This window comes from Apodemus sylvaticus, chromosome 1 (assembly GCF_947179515.1).
Source record: "Apodemus sylvaticus chromosome 1, mApoSyl1.1, whole genome shotgun sequence".
Classification (NCBI taxonomy): domain Eukaryota; kingdom Metazoa; phylum Chordata; class Mammalia; order Rodentia; family Muridae; genus Apodemus; species Apodemus sylvaticus.
This window is the reverse complement of record NC_067472.1, coordinates 201,797,742-201,824,159: the sequence shown is the minus strand read 5'-3', so window position 1 is coordinate 201,824,159 and position 26,418 is coordinate 201,797,742. Positions and strand designations below refer to the sequence as shown.

The following is a 26,418-nucleotide window of genomic DNA, read 5'->3' as shown; positions in this document are numbered from 1 at the left end:
GAGTCCCACCTATTGCACCACAAGGGGATTGTAGAAATGGTAAAAGTATGTTTTCTTGTTGTTGGTTTTTTGTTTCTTGTTTTTGGTTGTGTTTTTGTTGTTGTTTTAGAAATGCAAAATAACTTATCTGTAGAATATAGGGTCTCACAATTGTCAAGGGACACAGTCTGGGATTTGAACCCAGACCAGAAGACCTGATTTCAAATCCAGGACAGGACATTGTCACCTGTGAGTGACAGACAGTGGTCTAATGAAATAGCAATGGGAGGAGTGACTTCCTGGCACTGTGGTGATGCAGGGACAGCTAGACTTCACAGGAGCAAGGTGGGAGGGGGCTAGATTCCAGGTTTGAAGGCTCAGGGTCAAGAGAGGATTCTGTCCTGGAGGTTTACAGGATTTTAAGGGTTCCCAGCATCCTCAGCTGGGACTTCTGATGTTGCGTCAGAGGTCAAATGCAGGCTGAGTTCAGGAGCAACGAGGGTCCAGGGTCCTTATCGAGCTGTGCACAGGCCTGGCTGTGTTTATTTTATTTTATTTTTTCAAGACCAAGGTTTCTCTGTGTAGCCCTGGCTGTCCTGGATCTCACTCTGTAGACCAGGCTGGCCTTGAACTTGCAGAGATTTGCCCACCTCTGCTTCCCGAGTGCTGGAATTAAAAGCATGCACCACCATGCCTGGCATCTTTATTCGTATTTATTGTTTTGGGGGAGGAACATGCGTCCACAGAGCATGCACAGGTGGAAGGCAGAAGTCAGGTCTCTCCTCCCACCACGGAGGCCCCAGGGATTGAACTTGGGCCTTCAGGCTTGGCAGCCGTGAGACATCTCACCCGCCCTGGTGTGGGTTTCTTTGTTTTGAGGCAGGCTGGATTGTCTTCCAGTGTGTGGCAATCCTCCTGCTGCAGGGCTGGGATCACAGCTGTGATCCATCACACCAGCCTTGGAGATGAGTTGTGCTTCAGCAATGTGGAGTTGAGATGGTATTACAGGGGGAACTTCTAGTAGCTGGGATTTAGGATGAGGGCTTGTGGAGTAGAGGTGGTTTTGAGCACAAAGATGATTAGACGGTGAACTGTATCATGGGGTTTTCAGAGGCGCCCTGTTTGTTAGGAGAGGATCAAGCATCCTAAGGGCTGAAAGCTCAGGAATGATCTAGAATGATTGAAAAGAAGAGACAGTGAGGTTTGCATGTCAGGATGGAAAAGCTTCCAAACCAGACCTGCAGAAAGAGCGGGTTAGGATTTAATGGGTGACACTCTTAGGCTGAGTGAGGCCATTGGGAGGAAAGGGATGAGGGAACTAAGGGGTTGCTGTGGCATCTGCCAAGTGCGAGCACATCTGGACCGAATTTAGGAAGTGGCCGCTCGCGTGTGTGAATCTACCTACTAAGGAGACTGAGCCGAGAGAATCAGAAGCTCAAGGAAAGCCTGGATAATTTAGTGAGACACTATCTGAAAATAAAACCTAAAGAAGGGGGCCAGAAATAAGGTTCAGAGGTAGAGCCCCTGCCTAGAATCCCCCAGTGAGGGGGCTGGGGGCGTGGCTCAGTGGTAGAGCCCCTGCCTAGAATCCCCCAGTGAGGGGCTGGGGGCGTGGCTTAGTGGGAGAGCCCCGCCTAGAATCCCCCAGTGGGGGGCTGGGGGCGTGGCTCAGTGGTAGAGCCCCGCCTAGAACTTCCTAGGTGTGAGATCCTTGCTTCAATCTCAATGTAAATGTTCTATTAAAGGTAAATGTTCTAGCCGGGTGGTGGTGGCACACGCACGCCTGTAATCCCAGCACTCGGGAGGCAGAGGCAGGCGCATTTCTGAGTTTGAGGCCAGCCTGGTCTACAGAGTGAGTTCCAGGACAACCAGGGCTACACAGAGAAACCCTGTCTCAAAAAAACAACAAAACAAAAGAAAACAAAACAAGCTAAGTTAGTGAGCATTAGAGACACTGAACAAAAAAGATTTTATTACTGAGCTTGGAGGTGAGAGTTCTGGGTGATTCTTCATGGAAAAATTGGAAATGTCTGCAAGAGGTTGGGACAAGATGACAGCAGGAAGTGAGACAAAGAGTCCCAGAGTTCAAGTAGGGTACACTGATGGGCCGGGTAGCTGTCGGGCCCCAGTGTCCTCACGTCCGTCTGTCTCTCCTCTCCCAACAGGCGGAAGCACGTGGCAGCCCTCCTTGACGTCAGGGGTCTTCGAAACACGGCTGCCCGTCAGGAGATCCTGGCGGTGGCCCGGGACCTGGAACTGTCTGAAGGTGGTGCCCTCTCGCCCTCTCGGGACCGCGCCTTCTTTGCCGACATCCCTGTGCCCCGCACATCTTTCTGTCTCGGCCTCCCTCTCTTCTTGGGACGCCTCCCAGTGTCCCGGCTGGCCAGGCCCACTCTGGCTTGTCTGCCCCTGCGGCCTCGTCCTCCATCACCAGTCAGAGCCCAAGCCGATCGCTGAGGAGCCCGGTGCCCGCGCTGCTGCTGCTGCTGCTGCTGCTGCTGCTGCTACACCCGCCTCCCTTCCACTTGACTCCCTGCCTGAGACACCGACCTCCGGGAGGGGAGGTTCCTTACGGATCTCTCCCAGCCCGGAGCATCCCCTCCAGAAGGGAAACTGAGACCAGAAGGAGAGTGAAGAGTTCCCCGAGGCTGCCAGGGCCATCCCCGCACCCTCCTCCCCCACAGCGCAGCATGGCCGGAGCCTTCTGGAAAGCTCTACAGAAATATCCCAGCCCCGCCTCCTTTCCCCTCACCTCAAGGTCTGGCCCCAATCCAGCGTCTCAAGGAATGGTAGATACTTAGAATAAAGAGGTTTCTATTTAACACTAGGAAGGGCTGAGTCCCAAGTGCACCGGCGGGAAAACAGGGCCCAGGGCCAAGCCCTCTTCTGCACACACCCAAGGCCACCAGGGCTGGGGTCCAGCTCCTAGGGAGGCTGCAAGGGACCAGATACTCCCCTGTGGCCTGCTGACACCAAGACCTTGAGCTGTGGTTTTGAGGCTGGCACTGTCCTCTCTGAGCCAGATAACACTGTTTTATCCATCCCAGGGTCTGATGGTCTCAGTCGGCTGTTGCCACCTCGGCCTGCCCTCCCCGCCCCGCCCCAGCGTGGTCAGCGTGGGGGAAGCCTTTGCCTGGAGAGGAAGGAGCTGGGGGGTTGGGCTGTCGGCATCCAGGGCGCCCTCCTGGATTGATGCAGGAAGATCTCAGGGTGGGAAAATTTCCAGCCTCTCAAGCCGGAGCCTAGCCGGATCCGAATCCCCACAGAGTCCTCGAGGTCGCCTCCCTGCTGACCTCTGCCCCTCCGGCCTCAGCTGGACAGCTCCTGATGGATGTTTCCTGAACCGAGTTAGGTTTTATTTTATTTTTTCCTTAAGAAGTCAGAAAGAGGAGGCAGCCAGGGGTCAGCACAGGGGCCGGGGCTGGAACCTCACGCATGTCTGGACATTGGCAACAACATGGTGGCTCTAGGCTGTAGACTCTGAGCCTCCGGGCTGTGCGCCTGGCCTGCAGAGGGACGGTGACAGTCTCTGGGCCGTGCTTCCTGTCCTTCCTGGGAAGTTGCTTAACTTCTCTTTGCCCAGAGGTTGTCACCCCCCACTTCCTTGACCTTCTGAAAGCGACCCCTCAGTGTCACTGACAGCTGGAGAGGGGACTGGCTGCGTCTGTGAGCACTTGCACACTTACACAGGAGTCTAATCTCGGCGTGGCCGTACGCCACCACTTTCTGCCTTGCTATCCCTGTCATTTGAAAGCAGCCTTGTCAGGCTTGGTGACAGCAGTCAGGGGCTGAAGCAAAATGACAGACGTGTCCAGTGAGCTGAACCGGACTACATCTCAAGACCCCACCCCACAAAAAAGGTGTGTGTGGGTCAGGCAGGGGAAGATGCCTGCCCCCAAGTCTAACAGATTGAGCCTGATCCCAAGACCCACATGGTAGAGAAAGCGGGGTCCTCAATGTCTTCACACATATACACACACACACACTCACACACACACACACACACACTCACTCACACACACTCACACACACACACACACACACACACTAAATAAAATGAAGTAACAAATGCAATGTAGAGTCCCACTGCCCTTTTTGGATAAGGTCTTACTTTGTAGACCAGGCTGGCCTTGAACTCAGAGATCACCTGCCTCTTCCTACTGAGTGCTAGGATTAAAGGCATGCGCCACCATACCTGGCTTCTGTGTCTTGTACATTTACAGTCAAAGCCCTGTCTCCCAGACCAAGTTTTTTTTTATTCAATTGGGGTCTCAGGTAGCCTAGGCTGGGTTTGAACTCACTATGTCGATGAGAATGTACTTAACTTGATCCTCTTAGGAGTGCTTGAATTACTGGTGTGTGCCAACACATCTTGTGTAGGGCTTTGCAGGGCAAGTAAGTACTCCCTCTCCTAAGCCAAGAACCCAGTCTTAGAAAATACTGATTTTTTTTTCAAGACAGGGTCTCTCTGTGTAGCCCTGGCTGTTCTGGAACTCTGTAGACCAGGCTGACCTTGAACTCACAGATCTACCTGCCTCTGCCTCCCAAGTGGGTATTAAGGGTACACATCACCACCACCACACCTGGCTAGAGTGTAGTCTACGCTGTGTAGCCTAAGTTAGCCTAACTGTCAACTCCCCTGCCTCAGGCTCCTGAGTGCTGGAATGATGGACATGAATCCCTCCCCCTTTTTAGACAGCTCTGTATGTGGCCTGGGCTAGCCTGGGACTCCTCAGCCACTGTCTGCTAAGGCACCCAGACCATTACAGTCTGAGTTGGAATGTCCACCTGGATATCCAGTAGCTGACACACGGGTGACATGTGCCATCTGTCAACAGAGAGGTGACAAACCAGGGGGAGCACAGCAGCACACGCTCACATGTCCTGCCGGGGGTGTCGCAGCAGGAGTATGAACTGGGAGCCAACCTGGTCTGCACAGCGAGTTCCAAGCCAGCCTGGGCTACAAAGCTAGGCCCTTTCTCTAAACAGAAGGGGGGGGGGCAAATGGTTCAGGATTAAGGCCTTGGCCACGGCTTCAGAGGATCGGAGCTCGGTTCCCAGCGCTGACATCGGGTAGCTCTGTCACTCCTGTTCTAGAAGATCCAACTCTCTCACATGCAGACAAACTAGAAATGTACATAAAGTGAATAAATGCACCATCTTTTCAATTGGCTAGAAAGACGACTTGGCGGTAAAGAGCACTTGCTGCTCTTCCAGAGGGGACGGGTTTGGTGCCCAGCACCCACATGGTGGGCGAAACTGCCACTAAGTCCAGTTCCAGGGACTTTGAAATGACCACCAGGCAGTGGCAGCGCATGTCTTTAGTCCCAGCACTCGGGAGGCAGAGGCAGGTGGGACCTCTGTGAGTTCGAGGCCGGCCTGGTCTACACAGTGAGTTTCAGGACAGTCAGGGCTACACAGAGAAAGCCTGTCTCAAAAACAAACAGCAACAAAACCTGTTAAATAATTAGATCATTAGAGACTGAGAGAGAGATCAGTACCAGATGCAATTCAGATCAGCCTTGAACATATCACACCACGAGAATCGAACTGAGGGAACTGGACACAGAGCGCGTTTTGGCTCAGATGCGCCCGACCAATGCTGTCAAACTCAATGGAAGAGTGAAGACTTTGACTTCACAGCCTTCCTCTCTGACTGGGTTTCGGGTCACAGTCAATCTACTGGAGCCAGGATGCAAAGACAGCTGGTCTGAGAGGCAGTGCTGTGCCAGAGGCCGAGACGCTCCGGAGCTGGCGGCCAGCGGTCACACCCTTACCTCGGATCTCACAGGGAGGGGCTGGGGTATGACTCTGTGGTAGAGCAGTTGGGTTGACATTGCGGTTGTTGGAGGGAATCACAAAACACCAACGGGCAAATGGTACGGAAAGGGTCTGAAGTGGCCCAAAGAGAATCCGCATGAGTGTTTAGAGGCTGGAGCCCAGGGCGTGGCAAAGGGGCCTTGTTGATGCCCCTTACAGCCTGCGTTTGGTCCTCAGGATCGACCAGGCAGGGCAGAACCCTCACCAGGTTTTGTGTTTTCTCTTGGTGCATCTAACAAGCCAAACTATTTTTGTAGCCAGGGAGGGCAGACACAACACCTCGGTAGTCGGCCCTTGGTCTCCCCAGCAGAAGAAAGGTAATGCGACCTTCCCCCTCCCCCGCTCGCCAGCAGCCCCTCTGGCCAGCTGAATGCAACTCTGTCTCAAATGCTGTGGCCTGCGAGAGGGACCCCTCCTTTCCTCTATCTTTTTATAAACACATCACTTGCACTAAATAAACAAACAAATAAACACGTTTTCCCCCAAGATTGGAAGTGGACTTCCTGGATGTTTTGGTTTTTTTTTTTTTAAAGATTTATTTATTATTATATGTAAGTACACTGTAGCTTTCTTCAGACACTCCAGAGTGGCATCAGATCTCATCTGGATGGTTGTGAGCCACCATGTGGTTGCTGGGATTTGAACTCAGGACCTTTGGAAGAGCAGTCAGTGCTCTTAACCACTGAGCCACCTCTCCAGCCCGGATGTTTTGGTTTTTATTGTTATGTATGTGAATCTAAAGACACATCAGAAGGGCTGGAGAGATGGCTCCGTGGTTAAGGGCACTGACTGTTGTTCTGAAGGTCCTGAGTTCAAATCCCAGCAACCACATCGTGGCTCACAACCATCTGTAACAAGATCCGACTCCCTTTTCTGGAGTGTCTGAAGACAGCTATAGTTTACTTAACATAAAATAAATAAATAAATCTTAAAAAAAAAAAAAAAAGACACACCAGAAAAGGGCATCAGATCCCATTACAGGTGGCTATGAGCCACCCTGTGGTTGCTGGGAACTGAACTCAGGGCCTCTGGAAGAGCAGTCAGTACCTTTTTTTTTTTTTTTTTTTTTTTTTTTTTTGGTTTCTGAGACAGGGTTTCTCTGTGTAGCCCTGGCTGTCCTGGAACTCACTCTGTAGACCAGGCTGGCCTCCAACTCAGAAATCTGCCTCCCAGAGTGCTGGGATTACAGGCGTGCGCCATCACCCCCCGGCAGGCAGTCAGTGCTCTTAACCACTGAGCCATCCCTCCAGCCCCAGCCCTCCTGTTTTGATCTAGAATATTCCCCATCTTCCCATCTGAAGTGAGGTGAGCATGTCACTGTTTAAATCCACAGACCCTAATGACGCCCCGATGTTTGCCCGCGCCCTCCAGCGCACGGCCACAGGGAGTGCTGGGCCGCCTTTCAGGATGCTCGGATTTGGAGTCGTTGGTGACCCACGCTCTGCTGAGGCCTCGACCTTTCACGACCTTTCACGTGCGGGGATCATAAGTGTGAACTTCAGTGCCTGGCTTTTATTCTATTTTGTTTTTCATTTATTTACTCAGTTTGTATTGGCTGAGGTCAGAGATGATTTCCTGTGGCCGGATCTCTTCTTTCATCACTTGGGTCCCCGGAATCAAACCCTGAACGTCAGGTTTGGCTGCGCCATTACCCACCAGGCTCCCCTCGCTGTGAGTCTTCCCCATTGAGCAGTCTCAGCCCCTCTCACCTCCAGACCCATCTACCCTTCTCAACCCCCCTCTCCCCCCAAAGCCTCCTCCACCCCCTCCTCCACCCCCTCCTCCACCAGTATCATACCTCCCACCCCACCAAGCTGTCTCACCCCCCCTCCAGCAAGCCTCCTTCCCCTCAGAGACACCTCACCCCGTGCTCCCCCTTCCTATTTTCTTTCTCATTTAGTTTTACATAATTTTTTTTAACTTCCTTTTTGACCTCTGGGCTATTTACTTTCCAAATACTTGCGGTGTTTTGAGATATCCTCTTGATTTTGATTTCCGCTCTGGTAAGAGAAAATACTTCATGATATTGCAATCTTATAAACAGTGTCTAGAGCCACAGCTCTCTCTCTCTCTCTCTCTCTCTCTCTGTCTTCCAACTTCGCCCTTTAAATATTTGTGTTACAACTAACTGCTTGTTATTTAGTTCTGCGCGTGCACGCGCATGGGCCAGGGCACACGAAGAGCGCAGGTCAGAGAGCAAGGGTTGGCTCTCGGCCTCCGCCTCCTGGGATCCGGGGCTCCAGCGCAGGCCGGAGCGCTGGCAGGCTCCTCGTATGAAGCCATCTCGATGACCCAATTGAATTAATTTTTTTTAAAGCAGGAGACAAAATAGGGTATTCAAACATACCAAAGGCTCGGGAACACATCTGCAGCTACAGCCCCCGGAATGCACAGGAAGGCCGAGGGCAGGAGGAAGAGCTACCAGATGGGAATGGGGGGCCCAGACACGACAGCCCCGTGAAGACACACAAGCCCATCTTCAGCCTTCAAATTCCTTAAATCTCGTTTATACCAAGTTGATTATTTACTGAGAACCCGGCGCCTGTTACCCAGCACTGGGGGGGGGGGGGGGAGGGAGGGGTGAGGCCAGGTCAAGAGGGAGATGTGCTTGAGGGAGGGAGGGAGGCCCAGACGGGAGAACAGACACTGTGGCCTCGGTGTCCTGACGTTCCCCTGCCCTGTGTGAGTCACTGCTATGTCCCTGTGGGTCATCTTTGACCAGTCATAGATGGAGGCTATGAACTCCAAAGGAGCGTCTAGAAGGGCCCCAGGGTGGACCACGGGTGTGAGGACCTGAGTTCGAATCCCACCCCACCCCCAGAAGCCCACATGAAGCCAGGCACAGGACATCCGTAAGCAGCACTCCTCCGGTGAGACCTGGGAATCCACAGAGACTTTTGGCTCAGCTAACTGATGTCTGCAGCAGGGAACTAGAGACCCTGTGGAGAACAAGGTACAAATCCAGAACCAGAACACACCCAAGGTTGTCTTCTGCCCTCTATAGAAGCACTGTGGCACAAGAAGAGTATCTGCACATACACGACAGACACAAGCACACATACACACAATCACACCCACTCACACATTTGTGCACACACATACACACAATAACACTCACACATTCACACACCAACACACAATCACGCACGCATTCACATAGACACACTACATGCACACTCACATATTCACACACATATAAACACACATACATGCACACACACATATACACAAACACATACATACGGCAACACAAGCACACACATGCACATGCACACAAACACACAAACACACATGCATACACAGAGACAGTAACAATACACAAACAGGATACATACATAGACACAAACACACACATTAATCTTAAAAGACAGACTGTTGGTTGTCTAGTTGTCCAGTTGTCTAGTTGCCTCCAGTTGCTGCTCTCAGCGCACTCAGTAAAACTGTTTTAAAAGATAGGTATTGGGCTGCAGAGATGGCTCAGCAGTTAGAGCACTGACTGCTCTTCCAGAGGTCCTGAGTTCAAATCCCAGCACCCACACGGTGGCTCACAGTCATCTGTAATGGGATCTGATGCCCTCTTCTGGTGTGTCTGAAGACAGTGACAGTGTACTTACATACATAAAATAAATCTTTAAAAAAAAAATAGGTATCCTCCTGGGACTGGAGAGATGACTCAGCAACTAAGTGTCCGCTCTTCCAGAGGACACTGGGTGGAGTCCCAGCGCCCCAGAGACGGTCACAGCCTCAGTGACTCCAGTCTCAGGGGATCTGATGTCCATTTCTGGTCTCCTCAGGCATCAGACATGCGTGTGGAACACACACACACACTCGCAAAACACCCACACAGAGAACATTTTAAAAACTAAAATAAGGCGGGGTGTGTTGTGCCACCTCTAAACCCAGCACTTGGGAGGCAGAGGCAGGTGGATTTCTGAGTTCCACACTAGCTTGGTCTACATAGCAAATTCCAGGATAAGCACGGCTACACAGAGAAACCCTGTCTTAAAAAAAAAACCCAAGCATATATACATGTCTTATGTTATATATGCATGATTTATATATATGTATGTGTGTGTGTATGTGTATGATGGGTTTTTTTGGTTTTTCTTTTTTCTTTTTTTTTAAAGATTATTTTATTTATTTATTTAATGTATGCAAGTACACTGTTACTGTCTTCAGACACACCAGAAGAAGGCGTCAGATCTCATTACAGATGGTTGTGAGCCTCCATGTGGTTGCTGGGATTTGAACACAAGACCTTTGGAAGAGCAGTGAATGCTCTTAACCACTGAGCCATCTCTCCAGCCCCTTTTTTGGGTTTTCAAGACAGCGTTTCTCTGTGTAGCCCTGGCTGTCCTGGAACTCACTCTGTAGACCAGGCTGGCCTCAAAATCAGAGATCTGCCTGCCTCTGCCTCCCAAGTGCTGGGATTAAAGGCGTGTGCCACCACTGCCTGGCCGCCTGGATATATATATATATATATATATATATATATATATATATATATATACATATATATATATGATGTAATAAAAATAAATAAACCAGCAGGGTGGTGGTGGCGCACGCCTGTAATCCCAGCACTTGGGAGGCAGAGGCAGGCGGATCTCTGAGTTCAAGGCCAGCCTGGTCTACAGAGTGAGTTCCAGGACAGCCAGAACTACACAGAGAAACCCTGTCTCTGAAAAACTAAATCAAAAAAACCAATAAACAAACAAACAAACAAACGAAGACTTGTGGTGTCACAGGTCTCTAATCTCAGAAGACGGGGTGAAGGACAAGGATCTAAAGGTTACCCCAGGGAGTTCCTGTCCAGCCTGGGATACATGAGACCCTGCTCTTGCCCCCTCCAAAAAAAATTCCAATAAAAATTTAGATCATCCACGAGCTCCAGGTGGCAGGACTGTCCCCCACCCTGGGTAAGTAATTCTTGATAAAATGGAACCAGAGACTAGGAAGGGTCAGACCTAGGCTGGAGGTCATCTGTGATTTTCCCACAGGCAACAACTGCGTGTCTTCTCAGGATTTCCGACAGAGGGCGGCAGAGAGCCAGGGAGCCGCCCAGCCAGCGGCGACACCTTGGTATCTACAGACCGCGCAGGGCGCTTGCTGTGTGCACCGTGCAAGTGAGGCATGCTGGGTCACCGGAACCACCCAGGGAAGATCGACTCAGACGCTGCGCCCACGCCGGGGACTGGCACGGGGCTGCCACCTGCACCGGCCGGGCTGCCTCAGCGCCTCTGACAGATCGGTCTCCAGGTACCCGCTGAAGTCCGCAGGCGCCTGGAGCAGAAGGGATGGAAGCGGGAGGGTCCAGGCCCTCAGCCCCAGCCCTGCCCCCACCTCGCCCCAGCCACATCCCTGCACCAATAAGGGGTTCTGCCCGTGGCCTGGTTCACCGTCAACCTGGATCCACCCAGGTCCAGCTTCGACCTCTGTATGTGTCTGTGCTCGTACGCGCACGCGCGTGTGCAGTGTATGGCCCGTGTGCACGTGCACGCGTGGATGTCAGAGCTGGCTGCTGCGAGTCCTTTTCTTTGCCCCGCCCCGTGCTACTGTTTTGAGATGGGGTCCCATTGATTGGACACGTGCCTTTTCTGCTAGGCCAGCACGCTCTCCGGTCTTCCTGTCTCTGCCACACACACACACACACACACACACACACACACACACACACACCCCGCCCCAGGCTGCGTCACAGGCGTGCAGAGCTGTGCAGCCGTGTTCCTCGTGCACTGCGGACTCCCCCGCTTCACGCGTGTCCTAAGCACGGGCTCCGAGCCGCCGAACCATTCCCTCAGGGCCTCACCCTTGCTCTGGACCAACAAGGACCCTGGTGTTTGACCGTCTCCTGGATGGATGGGTCACGCCTACAATCAGTCCAGCACTTGGGCTGCTGAGGCAGGAGGACTGCTGAGAGTTTGTGGTCCGTTGGGCTACACGGTGCATTTGAACATATGAGGACCCTATCTCAAAGCCACACAAGACCCCACTGCCTCTTTTTCCATGACTTCCCCATGTGTGCAGGTGAAGGAAGAGAACCTTAAAGAAGGTAGCTAAAGCGCACGGTGCGGCGACGACTGTCTTTCTTTTCCAGCAATAAGATGCCTTGATAAAGGGCTTTTTTTCTTCTTTTTTTGATTTCAGACCCTGAGACAAGGGGCTGAGGTACATATTTTTTTTTTTATTTAATATATGTAAGTACACTGTAGCTATCTTCAGACACTCCAGAAGAGGAAGCCAGATCTCATTACGGATGGTTGTGAGCCACAATGTGGTTGCTGGGATTTGAACTCAGGACCTTTGAAAGAACAGTCGGTGCTCTTAGCCGCTGAGCCATCTCTCCAGCCCCGTGAGGTATATATTTTACATCCCAAAGCAGACCTGGCCTCCAGGTTTTCCCAGCATCCTTCAGTCCTTAACTGGCATACGCTGCCCCCAACCCTGAACTTTCCAGCCTGGGGGCTGGCTCCCCTTCCTCCAGGAGCTCCTCCCTATATAATCCAGACATTTTGGTCTTCCCTTTCTCTCTCTTCCTCTCTTCCTCTCTGTCCTTCTCCTCCAACTCGCTCCACGGTGACCCCCCTTGCCTTGATCCCCGGGCCCAGTGAATTCGCCTGAGAACCGCCTTCCGGTCCCCTGCCTTTCGTGCCGTATGCCCTGGCTGGACCTGACCGGCTCCCGGTCTGAGGGTGGAGTCCCCCGGGAGGAAAGGCCCAGGTGAGAGGAGCTTGCCGTAGTTGGTCACGTTACATCCACAACAGGAAGCAGAGAGAGATGAAGGCCAGTTCCTTTCCTTTCTCCAGAGGGCGGCTCAGGCCCTTTCTCCAATGGCGCCAAGTGAAGCGGGCAAATCTTCCTGCTTCAGTTAAGGAGATTGAGCTAATCCCCACAGGCATGCCCAGAGGTGATCTCCTGGCTAATCCCAAAGGTTCTCAAGTGGACAACCAACTGCAACTCTTAGGGAAACCCACAGGCATGCTCCTGCCTGCGTATTCTCTTACCATCATGCTTAAGGTCTATATTGGGATTCCTTTGTTTGTTTGTTCTTGTTTTTCGTTTGTTTTTTTTTTTATGGATTTGGTTGTGTGTGTGTGTGTGCGCGCGCGTGTGCGTGCGTGTGCGTGCGTGTGTGTGTGTGTGTGTGTGTGTGTGTGTGTATGTGTGTTTTCTTTCGAGACAGGGTTTCTCTGTGTAGTCCTGGCTGTCCTGGAACTCACTCTGTAGACCAGGCTGGCCTTGAACTCAGAAATCCGCCTGCCTCTGCCTCCCAAGTGCTGGGATTACAGGCGTGCGCCACCACCGCCCGACTTATATTAGGATTCCTTAATCAGTGAACTGGGGAGACGCCTCAGCCTGAGCTCCCGTCCCCAGCCGGGCGGGGCAGTGCGCGCCTGGAGCTCCCTATCCTGCGGGCTGGGACCTGGAGGATCCCGGAGACTCGAGGGCGGCCAGCTGGTTAGAACCACAGCCCTGTGGGGCAGAGACTGGAGGAGCTGGGGCGGGCTGGCCTGCAGCATTGCCCCGTTAGGGAGAGGGCTCCCGGCTCAGCCAGGGACCCTGAGGACCAGGCTTGGTGAGAGACTGTCCCAAGGAAGAAGCGGAACAATAACACCAATGCTGCAGACTGAGGGTGTCAACCTCGTCCTCCAACCCCTTCCTGGGGGACACTAATCAGTGTCTGTCCCCCACCCCACAGTCCCAGTGACAAATGGAGCCGCTGTCCACCAAAGTTTATCCAGGGGAACCACAGAATTTATTAGGCTTAATTACTGTAGGCCCCATGTCCGCTCCACCACGGGGCGCAGGGGCAAGCGGGACAAAGAAGTTTTGACCAAGCTTGCCCCATGGGACAGCACAGTCTGAGGCGCAGCCAGCCAGGACTGCCTCAGGGGTCCCCAGGCCTGTGATGAGGCTGTGGCCATGGAGTCCCCAGGCTCTTGGACACCCAGGGGCTGAAAGTTGTGGAAGAGCTAAGAATGGAATGGGGCCAGCGGGCTGGACCTAGCCCGGGGCGTGGGGAGGGGCAGCTCCGGCGGGTCCTTAGCTTGTGGTCATCACAGCTGAGCGCAGACAGACCTTCTACAGGAGACAGGATGGCGGCTCTGTAGGCAAAGGCCTGCTCCAAGGCCCCCACAGCGGATCCCGATGAAAAGAGGCAGGCCACGGTTTTAAGGCATTTATAGTCAAGGTAGAAAGTGGATGTGTAGGGCGGGCCAGAGGTTAAAGTCTTTCTGCAGGGAGGAGAGTCTGGGAAGGAGAGCTTCCCGGTTAAGCCTCCAGGCCTTTAGGTGCCTCATTATAATGGAGATCTCTCTTGAGCCTACGTGACTGAAGGCCACAGCTCCCTGGGGGGCTGCTGCTAGTGAGGGGCCTGGTGCCGGGGAGCTCCTACCACCCCTCAGGCTCTCCAGGGTCCCACATGTTATGGAGCAAGGGTGAGTGAGGGGTGAAGAGCAGGTATGCACACAGTAGGGATGGTCTGCATGTCGCTGTGGAAGGTATGCACACAGTAGGGATGGCCCGCACGTGGCTGTGGAAGGTATGCACACAGTAGGGACGGCCTGCATGTGGCTGTGTCCATGGAGCCCCGATCTACCCAGTCCCTGGCACAGGTGGAGTTAGGGCAGAGCTGTAAACAACTGCTTGGTAGGTGTGGCCGGACCCTCAGGTGAGGTGGCTCCCCCAAAGGGAACTGGAAGGTCAACAGCCCATTCTGAGGTGGTCTCTTACCAGCGGAACAGCAGAGCTTCTGGAGAGGATAGGCTTAGAGCAGCCTTGTACATCACCTGTCACACACAGGCCCTGACATGCACAAGCACAGCCGCTCACACATCTGCACAGCCAGGCACACTTGCATGTGTGCGCACACACCTGTTTATACACAGGAAGATCTACATATGTGAGCACACCTGCTCACATACACATGGACACACCTGAACATGTAGGCACACCTGCATACCGCACACATACTGGGCAAACACACCTGCAAACACACACACACACACACAATCTACACACACTTTTTTTTCTTTTGTAAAACTGAGATAGGGTTTCTCTGTGGCACTGGCCATTCTGGAACTTGCTCTGTAGACCAGACTGGTCTCCTGCTTCCGCCCAGTTAGGGCTTGGACTGAGGTGTGTGCCACCACTGCCTGACAGCACCAGTTGCTTGTTTTGTTTTCCAGGAGGGGAGGGGTTTGTTTTTTGTTTGTTTTTTTGAGCTGAGGACCAAACCCAGGGCCCTGCACTTGCTAGGCAAGGACTGTAACACTGAGCTAAATCCCCAATCTCCACCCCTAATTTCCTTTTCTTTTCCTTTTTAAAAGATTTATTTATTATTTGTGAGTGCACTATAGCTGTCTTCAGACACTCCAGAAGACGGCGTCAGATCTCATTACAGATGGTTGTGAGCTACCATGTGGTTGCTGGGATTTGAACTTAGGACCTTTGGAAGAGCAGTCACTGCCTCTCAAATTTTCAATCAAAACCCTGACTCTAGTTGATTTAAAAACAATTTAAAAAATAGCAGCCGGGCAGTGGTGGCGCACTCCTGTAATCCCAGCACTCAGGCGGCAGAGGCAGGTGGATTTCTCAGTTCGAGGCCAGCCTGGTCTAGAGAATGAGTTCCAGGACAGCCAGGGCTACACAGAGAAACCCTGTCTCGAAAAACAAAACAAAAAAACAAAAACAAACAAAAAACCCAACAACAACAAAAAAATTAGCAGGAAGTTAGAATTAAGGGGGGTACATCTTTAAAAGGAGGCACAGGCGTCTAAGAATGCTCTAGATTCTTTGTTTCTTTTGGCGCAGGGTGGTACTAGGAATTGAACCCACGCCTGGAGTGCCCGCACTAAGCATACACAACATCGCTGAGCTACAGTCTCTCCCACCACCCAAGCTCCCTTCCACATAAGGTCAGAGACTCCTCATTAAGACAGAGACTAACAGCCGAACCCAAACAGGCAAAAAGAACCAGCTATCCTCGGCGCCCAGAGGTCAGGAAGCCAACACTTGTGGAGCCAGGTCCCTATAGCGATCAAACACCAGGGGGCGCTGCCTGAACCCAAACGCCGAGAGTTAGGGTTACCACCTAGGTGGGTCTGCATCTGGCCACGGACCTGTGTGTAGGAGGCGTACGTGTAAGAGGAAGGTGTCCTCGGATCGGGAGTGACCGTCATTTAGGGATGTATACTAGAGGGTCACCGCCACCCCCCAAAACCTAAACTCAGAGAGGTTCAAAAAAAGAAAGCAAACGCCGCCCTGCCTAGGGGTCTAGCTGGATTCAGGAAACAGGCCCAGAGGGAGGGGGTGGGGGCTGGGCTACTTAGCCACAGAACCTGGGCCGAGTCTCGGGTTGGGGATCCCAGAACTGCGCCAAGAATGTCATCCGGCCAAACCAATGAAGATTCGGCTTCCGTCGGCATCGATCAAACGCTGCCACGCCTTGGAGGCCTCGGTGACCCAGGAACAAAGACAGAGTCAGAAGCCGCAGGCCGTGCGCGTGTCCACCGCGAGGCAGAGTCAGGTGGGGGGCACAGTGACAGCCTAGGCTCTCGGCCCCGGGTCCTGCTCGGGCTCGACGCCCGGCACCCCTCGAATGTCCGGTAGCAGGCGACAGCCAGCCACGATGTCCAGGCGCTCGGCGAGCGCGCAGAGGTCCCCGCGCGCCAGACGCACGCTGTGGGCGGCTGCCAACCCGGTGGCCTGAGCGGCCGCCAGCCTCCCGGCCAGGGCGGCCACATCGCGACCCGCGCGGCGGTACACGCCGCTCACCGCAGCCGCCACGTCGTGGTCCAGGCGCGTCTGGCTCTCGGCCAAGCGGAGCTGCAGCAGCGAGCGCGCGGGCGCCATGGCCGGCGTCTCCTCCGTGCCCCACGTCTCCACCGCGTCGCGCTGCACCACGAGCGGGGGCAGGTCTCCCGGCGCGGCCGCGGGCTCGGGCTCGGGCTCCGAGTCGGTCTCCGCCGCCTCCCCGGCCACACGCAGCCCCGTGGGGCGGCCGCGCGTAGGGCCCGACGGACCCAGGTAGAGCTCCTCCTCCGACGAGGACGCAGACAGCTCCGAGTCGGTCTCCGCCGCTTCCCCAGGTACCACCGTCCCCAGCCTTCTCCGCCGACCCTGGGACGACGCCATGACACGGAGCTGGAGAAGAGGAGATGAGCGGACGTGAGGTCCTGAGCCCCTTCCCCGCCATCCCCGGCGAGCCCTGGCTTGGCCTCAGTTTCCCCTTGTGTACACATAGGTTGGAATTGTGCATCTCGGTATCATTCGTGTGCACACCGGGGAAACCAAGGCAAAGCCTTGGAACTGGGTCCTGAGAGATGGCTCAGCTGGGAAAAGGCGCTTGCAGTCAAGCCTGACGCCAAGAGTTCGAACCCAGGACCCACACGGTGGAAGGAGTGAACCGAAGCCCGTAAAGTTGTCCTCTGAGTTCTACACGCGTGCTAGGGGACGCACGCGTACGTATACATTAAACAACATAATAAGGCCTTTGATTCCCTGCACCGGAGGAGAGGCAGGAAGATCTCTGAGATCGAGATCAGCCTGATCTACAATAACGCCAGGCCATCCAGCACTACATACATAGTGAGACCTTGCCTCAATACTGACAATATAAAATAAGTGTTAAAAGCTTTGTAACCATGGGTTCCCAGGGTCCGCCCACACAGGCCACACCCTCCGCTGTCCGCCACGCCGGCTCGCACAGGCCGCATAGGCGCCAGGGCAAACCCTGAACGGACAACCGCCCGAGGGGTCACTTAACGAGAACAACCGGCACCAGAGTCCCGGGAGGCCATACCAGGTCTCCGAAGCTCCTCGCCCGAGGTCCGCTGCCTGGCGGAAGTCAGGCGCGCTCTCCTAGCGTCACGTGAGTCGGGGTATGGCCAATAGGAAAGCGGTTAGGCAAGTCGCTTCCGTGTTGTGGGTTTACTCATTTAGTTTATTTATTTAGAAAAATTCTGTGTAACGCATGAGTTTATCTTTTTTTTAAAACTTGGACCCTCACACGAATCAGAGACTCAGCCAATCGGATGTCTGAAGGCTCGGAAACAGGGAAGGAAGCGAAGTAAGGGCGGAAGACATTAACACGAGGGTCCCAGGAAGAGGCTCGCTGGGCCCGCCCCTCGCCTTCGAGAAGGGGGCGGGGCTAAATAGGAGCACCAATCAGATCGGGCCTACCTAGGGGTCGCGAGGCGGCGCATGGCGGACGCGGTGCTATTCGAGTTTCTGCACACCGAGATGGTGGCGGAGCTGTGGGTCCCGGACCCGGACCCTGGCTCGGGGGTGAGCGGCACGCCGTGGCTCGGGGTGGAGAAATGGGGTGCGATCGAGCCTTATGGCGGGTCATTGCTGAGGCGGAGCGAGATGACTCGGGACAGGGCGCTCAGTTCCAGGCCTCGTCCTGGGGCGCCGTTGATAATTAGGGTAATTGGCTCTTATTGGGCTCAGGTGAGGACTCGCCTCACCACCCACTGAGTGTGCAACTCAACATCTTAATCCTCCTATCCTTCCGTTTCCTTCTTAGAAAATGCACCCTAACCATACCCCGTCTGGTCCGTCCCGCTGCCTGTGTGCGGGGGTAAAGTGCGTGCTGATCGCGCTACACCCCAGCACGTAGTGAGTTTTTAGTGTGGATTCGCCCCAGTAATGAGCAACCCGGTAATGTGGAAGGTAGCGCTGGGATCACTCAAATATCGTAACCCCTAATAGATGTACCACGTATGTGTTCCCTTTTGCCTTCCTGTGTGTCGTACTCCCATCAACCTCCCCTTGTCTTCCATGCCACCCTAGGGACGCCACGAAGAGGCTGCGTGGCGCAGAGGCGCGCGCCCTGGGAAGAGGGGAGCCTGCTTCCTCTCCGCTCTGTGTCACCTGACTCTCTAATAAAGAGTTTAAAATTGCCGGGGCGCTCCTCGTAGCTCCTGCTGCCACCGGCTGTGTCCGTGCTGGGGGCGGGGGGGGGGGGGTCCTGCAACTGAGATAATAAGTTTGGTGGGAGTGTGGCCCGAGCCTCGCGTCTCAGGAACCTCCCGGATTTCATAGGCTTCACGGCAGCTTGAGCTTCCAGGACTGCGTGCGAGTTCAGGACCTGCTGCAGAGACCGCGTGCGCGCTCCCTCGTTATCTTTGCTCTTTTCTTCCCTGAGTATCGCAGCCCCAACCCGAGTGGTTCTTGAAGCAGGTTTTCACTGTATAGGCCAGGCTGGCTTCTGGTAATCCTCCTGCCTCTGCCTGGAAAGTACTAGGATTGTGGGTCCTCCTGTGTCTGGTTTGCATGCTGTGCCCCCAGTCGGCCTCGGCCTCCCTGGAGTCAGGATATCTCATTTATAGACTATTCGACTCTCAAGCGCATGGCCCTCCAGCCTACGCTTCCCAAGTGCTGGAATTGGACGCAGAGATGTCTTTATAGTTTTTTTTGTTTTGTTTTTTGTTTTTTGGATTTGGTTGTTTCAAGATAGGGTTTCTCTGTGTAGCCCTGGCTGTCCTGGAACTCACTCTGTAGACCAGGCTGGCCTCGAACTCAGAAATCACAGGCGTGCGCCACCACCGCCTGGCGTCTTTATAATTAATTACATCTCTAATGATTATTTACAAACTTTACAAATTTTTCCTAAACAGTATGGTTTAACTATATAATAATTACATTGTATTAGCATTGTAATCATATAGAAAGTATTTATAGTCTATAAGAAAGCTAGGGTCTGGTTCAGCAGAGGAGCTCCTGACTAGAATCCCCCAGTGAGGGAGCTGGGGGCGTGGCTCAGTGGTAGAGACCCTGCCTAGAATCCCCAGCGAGCTGGGCAGTGGTGGTGCACGCCTTTAATCCCAGCACTTGGGAGGCAGAGGCAGGTGGATTTCTGAGTTCAAGGCTGGTCTGATCTACAGAGTGAGTTCGAGAACAGCCAGGGCTACACAGAGAAACCCTGTCTGGAAAACAAAACAAAAAACAAACAAACAAACAAACAAAAAAAAACCGAATTCCCCAGTGAGAGGCTAGGGGCGTGGCTGAGTGGAAGAGACCCTGCCTAGAATGCTTCAGTGAGGGGTTGTGGGCGTGGCTCAACAGAATAGCACCTGCTCAGAATCACACAGTGATGAGCTAGGTTTTATCCTTAACAAAATAAAGCGAGATCTGTGGGAGAATGTATGTGGGCTATATGCAAACACTCCATTTCATAAAAGGACTTTTGCAATTTTACCTGTAGAGGTCAAGTGCTCAGGTCCTCAGAACAGCACCTGAGGCAGACAACTTGTCTTGGTTTGTCAGGACTGGGATTTTAGAAACTGCACAGGCCCCGGGGAGAATCAAAAACTCAGCCCCTCACGTCCAGAATTTGTCCCTGGACAGGGGCCTGTGTAACCCGACTGATGTTTGCCTCTTACTGCATGTCACATGTCCCAGCACGGGGTGCATTGCTCCTAGCATGGTCTCCTTACGTATTTCCTATTTTTCCCACCCACGACCGTGTGACCACTATGTATGGTCAACGGAGTGACTGGCCACTCTGGTCTGTTCTCAGGGGTAGTAGGGTTCCTGCTTTGTCTCCTCCAGGAGAATAAGAGACTCAGAATATCCAAGAGCCTTTGGAGGCTGTGCTGTCCCCATGTCAGTGTGACGGCTGGGGTAGGGGCTTCTTCCTCGGCCCACCGTCCCTGCCTCCTCCCCCCGGCCCCCCCCCCCCCCCCGCATTCTGTTGTCCCCTGACCCCTGACCCCTGACCCTGCCACTCCAGGCCTTTCAGCTCAGGAGATTCTTAATTGACCCTTGCCCAGGCCAGCACTGACCTCAGCCGTGTCTCTGTCACCATCACTGCGAGGAGGTAGTGCCATGTGGGAAACTGAGGCCACTGTATCCAGGTCACAGGTCCAGGATGTCTGCCCCGGGGGATGTTGAGTCTGTGGAGAGAGACTGGAGCTTCTGACGACCCTTCTGGACCCTCTGCTCTCTTGGCCAGGCTGCTGGGCCACCTGTGTCTGTAACCAGGGTGTGTGGGGCACCTTCTGTGTGTCTGTCACTGTTGTGGTAAATATTTAATATTAACTGGGGGCTCCAGATAGAATCCACTTTTATATTTATAAGAAGCCTTAGTCAGCACTGGAGCTGGGCAGGCCCCGCCCTCTGGCAGTCGAGTGTCTAGAGAACGTTCAGAAAGCATGAGGCACCGAGCATTGGGCCTTCCTTGTCATCACGGTAGGGCCATGGCCATGGGTATGTTCCTTTGTGGTAGAGCTGGTGTGAATGCTGAGGGAAGCAGGTACCCCAGGCTCGCTCGCTGCCAGGCAATCCTAGGCTCCAGAGCCTTGGAACACAGCCACCTCCTTATGGGGTTCTTTCTCCAACTCATGGCGTCACCATAGCCAGGGGCTGTCACCTTCTCTGATGGACACAGCTGCTGTGCAGCGTGTCACAATAAGACATATTGATTTGTGGCTCAAATTTCCCCGAGGATTCCCAAGGGACAGCTTCTAGGGCTGCCTTCCTTTTGCACACAAAGAAACTAAGACGCAGACATTTAGTCCCACCCCATCTTCCTGATGGACCCCTACATGTGGGAAGTATCAGGGTGTATCTCAACCCAGGCACTCAGAACACCCGCTAACACCAGCACAAAGTGACTGATTCAACAGAGGTCTCCCGGGTGCTGCCTGCAAGTCATGGTGGGGTGTGTGTGTGTGTTTTCGTGTGCGGGCACGCGCATGCAACCCTGTCTGTCTGATGCACGTGATCTCCCATCAAAGCGAGCCCTTTCCTCTTCACATGTGCTGGAGGAGGCCAGCTCAGCCCTCACCATCTTCCTAGGGGAAGCCTTGTCTCTGCCCGTTTGGGAGAGGCCTGGATCCTCAGTGACCTGACTTTAATTACATTCACTTATTTTGTAGGGAACGTGAACCATGAATGTAAAGGTCACGGGCAGCTTGTTGTTGTCGAGACAGGCTTTCTCTGTGTAGCCCTGGCTGTCCTGGAACTCACTCTGTAGACCAGGCTGGCCTCGAACTCGGCGCCACCTGCTCTGCCTCCTGGGTGCTGGGATTACAGGTGTGCGCTACACATGTGGCCAGAAGACCACCTCTGGTGGGCACTTCTGTCCTGCCATGTGATTCCCCAGATGCACCGTGGGCCTCAGGCTTGGGGGCCAGCTTCTTTACCACTGAGCCGTTTTGCTGGCTTGCTTTGGTTTTTTATTTTATTTTATTTTATTTTTTTTCAAAACAAAGTATCAGTATTTTGAAGTTCTAGCTATCCTAGAACTCACTCTGTAGACCAAGCTGGTCTTAAACTCACAGAGACCCACCTGCCTCTGCCTCTGCCTCTGCCTCTGCCTCTGCCTCTGCCTCTGGAGTGCTGGGATGTCTCAGTAAGTAGTCCCAGCTGGCCTCCAGTTTGTGGTTCTTCTGCCTCAGTCTCCCAAGCACTGCGCTCGTGGGCCTGTGCACTGCCTGGCTGACACCTTGATATGAAATGCAGATGCCTTTCACCCGGGTCCCTCCACCGAGCTGGCATCTCATTTGAACTCGGTGATGCTGGGGCGGGGCTGAATGCAAGGTCTCAGCTGTGCTAGGTGACGACTACCTTAGTATTGAGCCATGCCCAACCCTTTCTGTAAGTGTGAGACGGAGCCCAGGCTGGCCTCTGCACACTGCACTGCCGATGACCCTCACACCCCACCCCTGATGCTGGCACTGTAGGCATGGCCTGTAGTGTTGCCCATGCTGGCCACGGTCCACTCTGCAGTCAGGCACGCACGGGACAGGCCTTCCTGCCTCGGCCTCCCCGAGAGGGGTGACAGGTGACAGGTCTGCAGTGGCTCTAGGCAGTTTCTGGAGCCCAGCTGGCCTAAGTCGTCCATCCCCGCCCCGCCCCCTCCCGCATCTGCAACAGATGCCTGCCCCGCCCGCCCGCCGCCGACTCCCTGCTTCCGTGGCTGGGTGTTTGCACGGGCCTCCCTCCGATGGCCTAGGTGAACCTGGCAGCTGGGCCCGGAGCTCACAGGGACAGCGTGGGCCTGGGGCAGCAGGAGGGACTGGGCTCAGGAGACCGGCTGGCACTGCCCCAGGGATCTGCTCGAAGGACCTGGAAGCTGAGCCTTCCTGGCCGAGGGAATCGAGCACTGGGGAAGAAGCCTGCGTGGCGTCCTCCCGAGCCTCAGATTCTTGTCCTTCTAGGGGAAGAAGACGAGCCTGTCGGTCCTGGAGGGCCTGGGCTTCCGCGTGGGCCAGGCGCTGGGTGAGAGGTGAGAGCCTGCCCCACCCGCCTTCCTCCTGCGTGGGAGGGTGGGCAGACCTGAAGTTGGGATTCCTGCTGACAAGGCCTGGGGTGGGGAAGATTTCACGGGCCCACGCATGTCCTGTGTGGGGCACGCGTTGTTCCACACCCTCATCCAGGCTGCCCCGGGAGACACTGGCCTTTAGGGAGGAGCTCGATGCCCTCAAGTTCCTGTGCAGAGATCTGTGGGCGGCCATGTTCCACAAGCACATGGACAGCCTCCGCACCAACCACCAGGTGCGTGTGCGAGCCCGGCCCGGGCCAGCCCCGCGTGAGGGGCCGTGGGAACTCCGCCAGCGCCCACTGGGGACGTAGGAGGCATTCCCAGCTACCCCGTCTCGGAGCCCCAAGGGAGGCCAGGACTGCAGTGGGTGGCAGGGCCCCTCAGGAGTGACCCACGGTGAGCGGGCGGCCCCGACATGGCCTCTTGTCTCAGACAAGGCAGCAGTGCCCGCTGCGCTCATTCCCTGCCGCCACATCAAGGGCCAGAGGCTCCTTGTCCAGCGCCCCCGCCAGGCTGGGACTGCTTCCTGACGCCTCATGGCCAGACGGTGCCCCACACGCCTCCTAGGACTGGGTGTGGGTTTGTGGGGGCGCCGAGGCCCTCCGCCCGCCAGTGCCCAGCCCCAGGCTCTTCTGTTGCCAGGGGACCTATGTGCTGCAGGACAATAGCTTTCCCCTCCTCATCACCATGGGCTCGGGGCCGCAGTACCGAGAGGAAGCCCCCAAGGTATCGACTGAGGGACAGGACATGCCCATCTGCCCACCCCGCCTGGCGTCCCCTTCCCACAGTGTTCTGTCCCCCACTCCCACCCCAGTTCCTGGCCTTCACCTGCGGCCTTCTGTGTGGCGCCCTCCATACGCTGGGCTTCCGGAGTCTGGTCACCGCCTCCGTGGCTTCCCTGCCCGCCTGTGAGTGACTGGGGGATGGGTGCTGTAGGGAGGCTTTGGGGCGTCCGCGTCCTTGGTCCCTCGGCAGTGCTGGGAAGGGGAACCAGGTGACCAAACTGTATGCGATGTGGATTTCAGGCCCAGGGACAGGTAGCATGAACGGAGTGGCGTGTCCGGCCAGCATCCCGGGAGTGCCTCTAAGAGAACTGGGCCCAGGGCCCGTGGGACATCTCATACCCTGGCCAGGTTCCCCATGGCCCAGAATGGTGGCTCGACACCTGTCTGCTATTATCTTGACCCCAGAGGGCCTGCTGGGCCTAGATGACAACTCCTGCCACTGTGAGGACCAGAGCTCAATGAGCAGGACATGTCAGGAGCTCAGGCTAGCCCTCCTGCCTCTGTGGTCTGGAGTGCAGGCCAGGTGGGTGGGGCCGCACCCCTGTGACCCACTCACTGCCAGGGCCACCCGGGCTGTTGGCGCAGAGTGGGGTGAAGAGCCGGCCCCTCATGGACTGTTCTCTCTTGACCCTTCTGTTCCAGGTAAGTTCCAGGTGGTGATCCAGAAGTCCTGAGGACCCCAGGCTTGCCCTGTCCTAACCTCAGCCTCAGTGTGGCGCATGGCCCTGCCTCACGCTCACCTTTGCAGGTGGCTTGAAGCTGTGGCTCAGGCTCTGGGGAGGTCACGTGTGCTTGGTCCCGGGAGGTGGGGCCAGCCCATGAGTTCAAAGTTGGCATGGAGGGACATTGGGGCATCACCAGATGACAGCTGTTCAATAAAGGTTCTTTCTGTGGAAGCAGCCCTGTGCCGTGACTCGTCATGTGTCCCTCCGCACCCACCCCACCTGTAAGCTCCAGGCACACCTGGCCCGGCTCATGGGCTCTGCCAGCCAGCATGTCTGGGGCAGCTCCCCGCCCGGCAGGTCCCACCCTGCCACCTCGCTCCGATTGTATTTGTAGCATCCGGGCTGCCCACTGCTGCCTGGGTGAGCACCGAGGCCCAGGGACTGCAAACTGAGGTGCTGAGAAGTAACAAGGGCTGCTGGCTTGTGTGTGTGTGTGTGTGTGTGTGTGTGTGTCTCGTGTGTCTGTGTGTGTCTCTGTATGTCTGTGTGTTGTCTCTGTGTGTGTCTCTGTGTGTGTGTCTGTGAGGCTCGTGTGTATGTGTGTCTGTGTGTGTGTGTGTGTGTGTGTGTGTGTAATCCAGTTCTCTGCAGGAGCAGTTAGCACTGTTAACTTCTGAGCCATCACACCAGTTTGCCACCGATAAGACGAGGCCTCTGGGGGTGGGGGGGACAGATGTGTCAGAAGTTCAGAGTGTTTGTTGCTTTTGCTGAAGACCCAGGTTCGATTCCCACCACCCACATGGTGGCTCACGGCCACCTACGACTCCAGTTTCAGAGGATCCAATGCCCGTGTTCTTACCTCACATAAATGCAAGCAAAACATTCATACGCATAAAATTTAGTAAAATGATCAGGTCTTGCTGGGTGGTGGTGGCGCACACCTGTAATCCCAGCACTCTGGGAGGCAGAGGCAGGAGGATTTCTGAGTTCAAGGCCAGCCTGGTCTACAGAGTGAGTTCCAGGAAAACCAGGGCTACACAGAGAAACCCTGTCTCGAAGAAAAAAAAACAATCCAAAAAACCAAAACAAAAAAAAAAGATCCTGTCTTGTAGCTCAGGTGGCGAACTCACAATGGTCCTGCCTCAGCCTCCCAGGTGATGGCAGATGTGTGCTGCCGGGCTCAGCTGGTCCCTGTGGGGAGGGCAAGCCCCTCAGTGGGTTGTGGTCCAGACGCTGTGTTCCTTAGGCTGCTCCTGCCCAGTTTCCCACCACTAAACGCTGACCCCTGCCCGGTCAGCTCCGCCCTGGTCCCCTCTCAGGACCAGCAGCCTCCGCTGGAGCTCCGCCCCTTCGCTGCACAGCCTTGTGAGCAGGAGCTGGCACCCCACAGGTCCCCTCGAGATACAATCCCTGTCTTCCGGGGACAGTTCCTAAAGAAGGGGCTCGAGGGACAGCTGGCAGAAAAGGAACTTCACGATGGAGGAAGGCGGCCAGGCCCTGACAGCAGGGAGCCTCCCCCACGCCAGCCCCAGCTGATTCGAGGAAAGAGTTAGCAGGGTAGAGTGTCCTCTGCCCAGCACCACCGTGGTCCTGTTAGAGCACAGCAGGGCCCAGAAGTCCCCGCCTGCTTTCAGCTTCCTACTGTGTGGTCTGGGGCAGGGAAGGTGCTTTGTGTCTCTGGGCCTCGGTTTTCTCATCTGTGAAGTGGGCACTATCACAGCCCCGTGGGTTGTGATGATAAAGGGGGGCACTGAGTGGCCAGGCTCAGCCGTCCCCCCCCCCGTTTGTGCTGTTGCCAGGGTGCTGGGTGAGGCGCCCGCCCGCTGCGGCCCCTGGTAAATGGGTCAGCAGGTGGTGTACGGAAGGGCCAGCCCCGGGCTGGGCGGACTCATCTCTT

The 26,418-nt window shown here is 54.9% G+C and overlaps 3 protein-coding genes across 5 annotated transcripts in view; 2 read left to right on the top strand and 1 right to left on the bottom strand.

Moving 5' to 3' along the window:
- Positions 1-3,981, top strand: part of Exoc3l2 (exocyst complex component 3 like 2) — a 33,219-nt gene extending 29,238 nt beyond the window's left edge. The window contains exon 12 of the mRNA XM_052171597.1: positions 2,145-3,981. Coding sequence (XP_052027557.1) covers positions 2,145-2,436 — 292 coding nt within the window. The 3' untranslated portion in view covers positions 2,437-3,981. The remainder of the gene's footprint in view (positions 1-2,144) is intronic.
- An 11,535-nt stretch (positions 3,982-15,516) lies between these two features.
- Positions 15,517-17,707, bottom strand: Bloc1s3 (biogenesis of lysosomal organelles complex 1 subunit 3). Its single transcript, XM_052171593.1, has 2 exons — positions 17,603-17,707; positions 15,517-16,944 (listed from the first exon to the last, which is right to left on the bottom strand). Exon 2 carries the CDS (start codon positions 16,933-16,935, stop codon positions 16,348-16,350), a length of 588 nt encoding a protein of 195 aa, XP_052027553.1. The 5' UTR covers positions 16,936-16,944; positions 17,603-17,707; the 3' UTR covers positions 15,517-16,347.
- Positions 17,708-17,961: 254 nt separating this feature from the next.
- Trappc6a (trafficking protein particle complex subunit 6A) lies at positions 17,962-24,755 on the top strand. 3 transcript variants are annotated; one of them, XM_052171578.1, is made up of 7 exons: positions 17,962-18,087; positions 22,968-23,035; positions 23,187-23,304; positions 23,714-23,797; positions 23,886-23,979; positions 24,097-24,379; positions 24,499-24,755. In XM_052171578.1, the coding sequence occupies exons 1-7, from the start codon at positions 18,004-18,006 to the stop codon at positions 24,500-24,502; spliced, it is 735 nt and encodes a 244-aa protein (XP_052027538.1). In that variant the 5' UTR covers positions 17,962-18,003; the 3' UTR covers positions 24,503-24,755. The 3 variants fall into 3 exon arrangements, with proteins under 3 accessions (XP_052027538.1, XP_052027542.1, XP_052027547.1); XM_052171582.1 differs by having other exon boundaries at positions 17,964-18,087; positions 24,097-24,297; XM_052171587.1 differs by lacking the exon at positions 24,097-24,379 and having other exon boundaries at positions 17,966-18,087.
- Positions 24,756-26,418: the final 1,663 nt, after the last annotated feature.

Bases quoted from the DNA above. Each gene is read 5' to 3' on its own strand.
- Trappc6a (XM_052171578.1), top strand. From the start codon at position 18,004: ATGGCGGACGCGGTGCTATTCGAGTTTCTGCACACCGAGATGGTGGCG. The intron at 23,305-23,713 runs GTGCGTGTGCGA...TTCTGTTGCCAG, and splicing joins GCCTCCGCACCAACCACCAG to GGGACCTATGTGCTGCAGGA. The intron at 23,980-24,096 runs GTGAGTGACTGG...TGTGGATTTCAG, and splicing joins CGTGGCTTCCCTGCCCGCCT to GCCCAGGGACAGGTAGCATG.
- Bloc1s3 (XM_052171593.1), bottom strand. From the start codon at position 16,935: ATGGCGTCGTCCCAGGGTCGGCGGAGAAGGCTGGGGACGGTGGTACCT.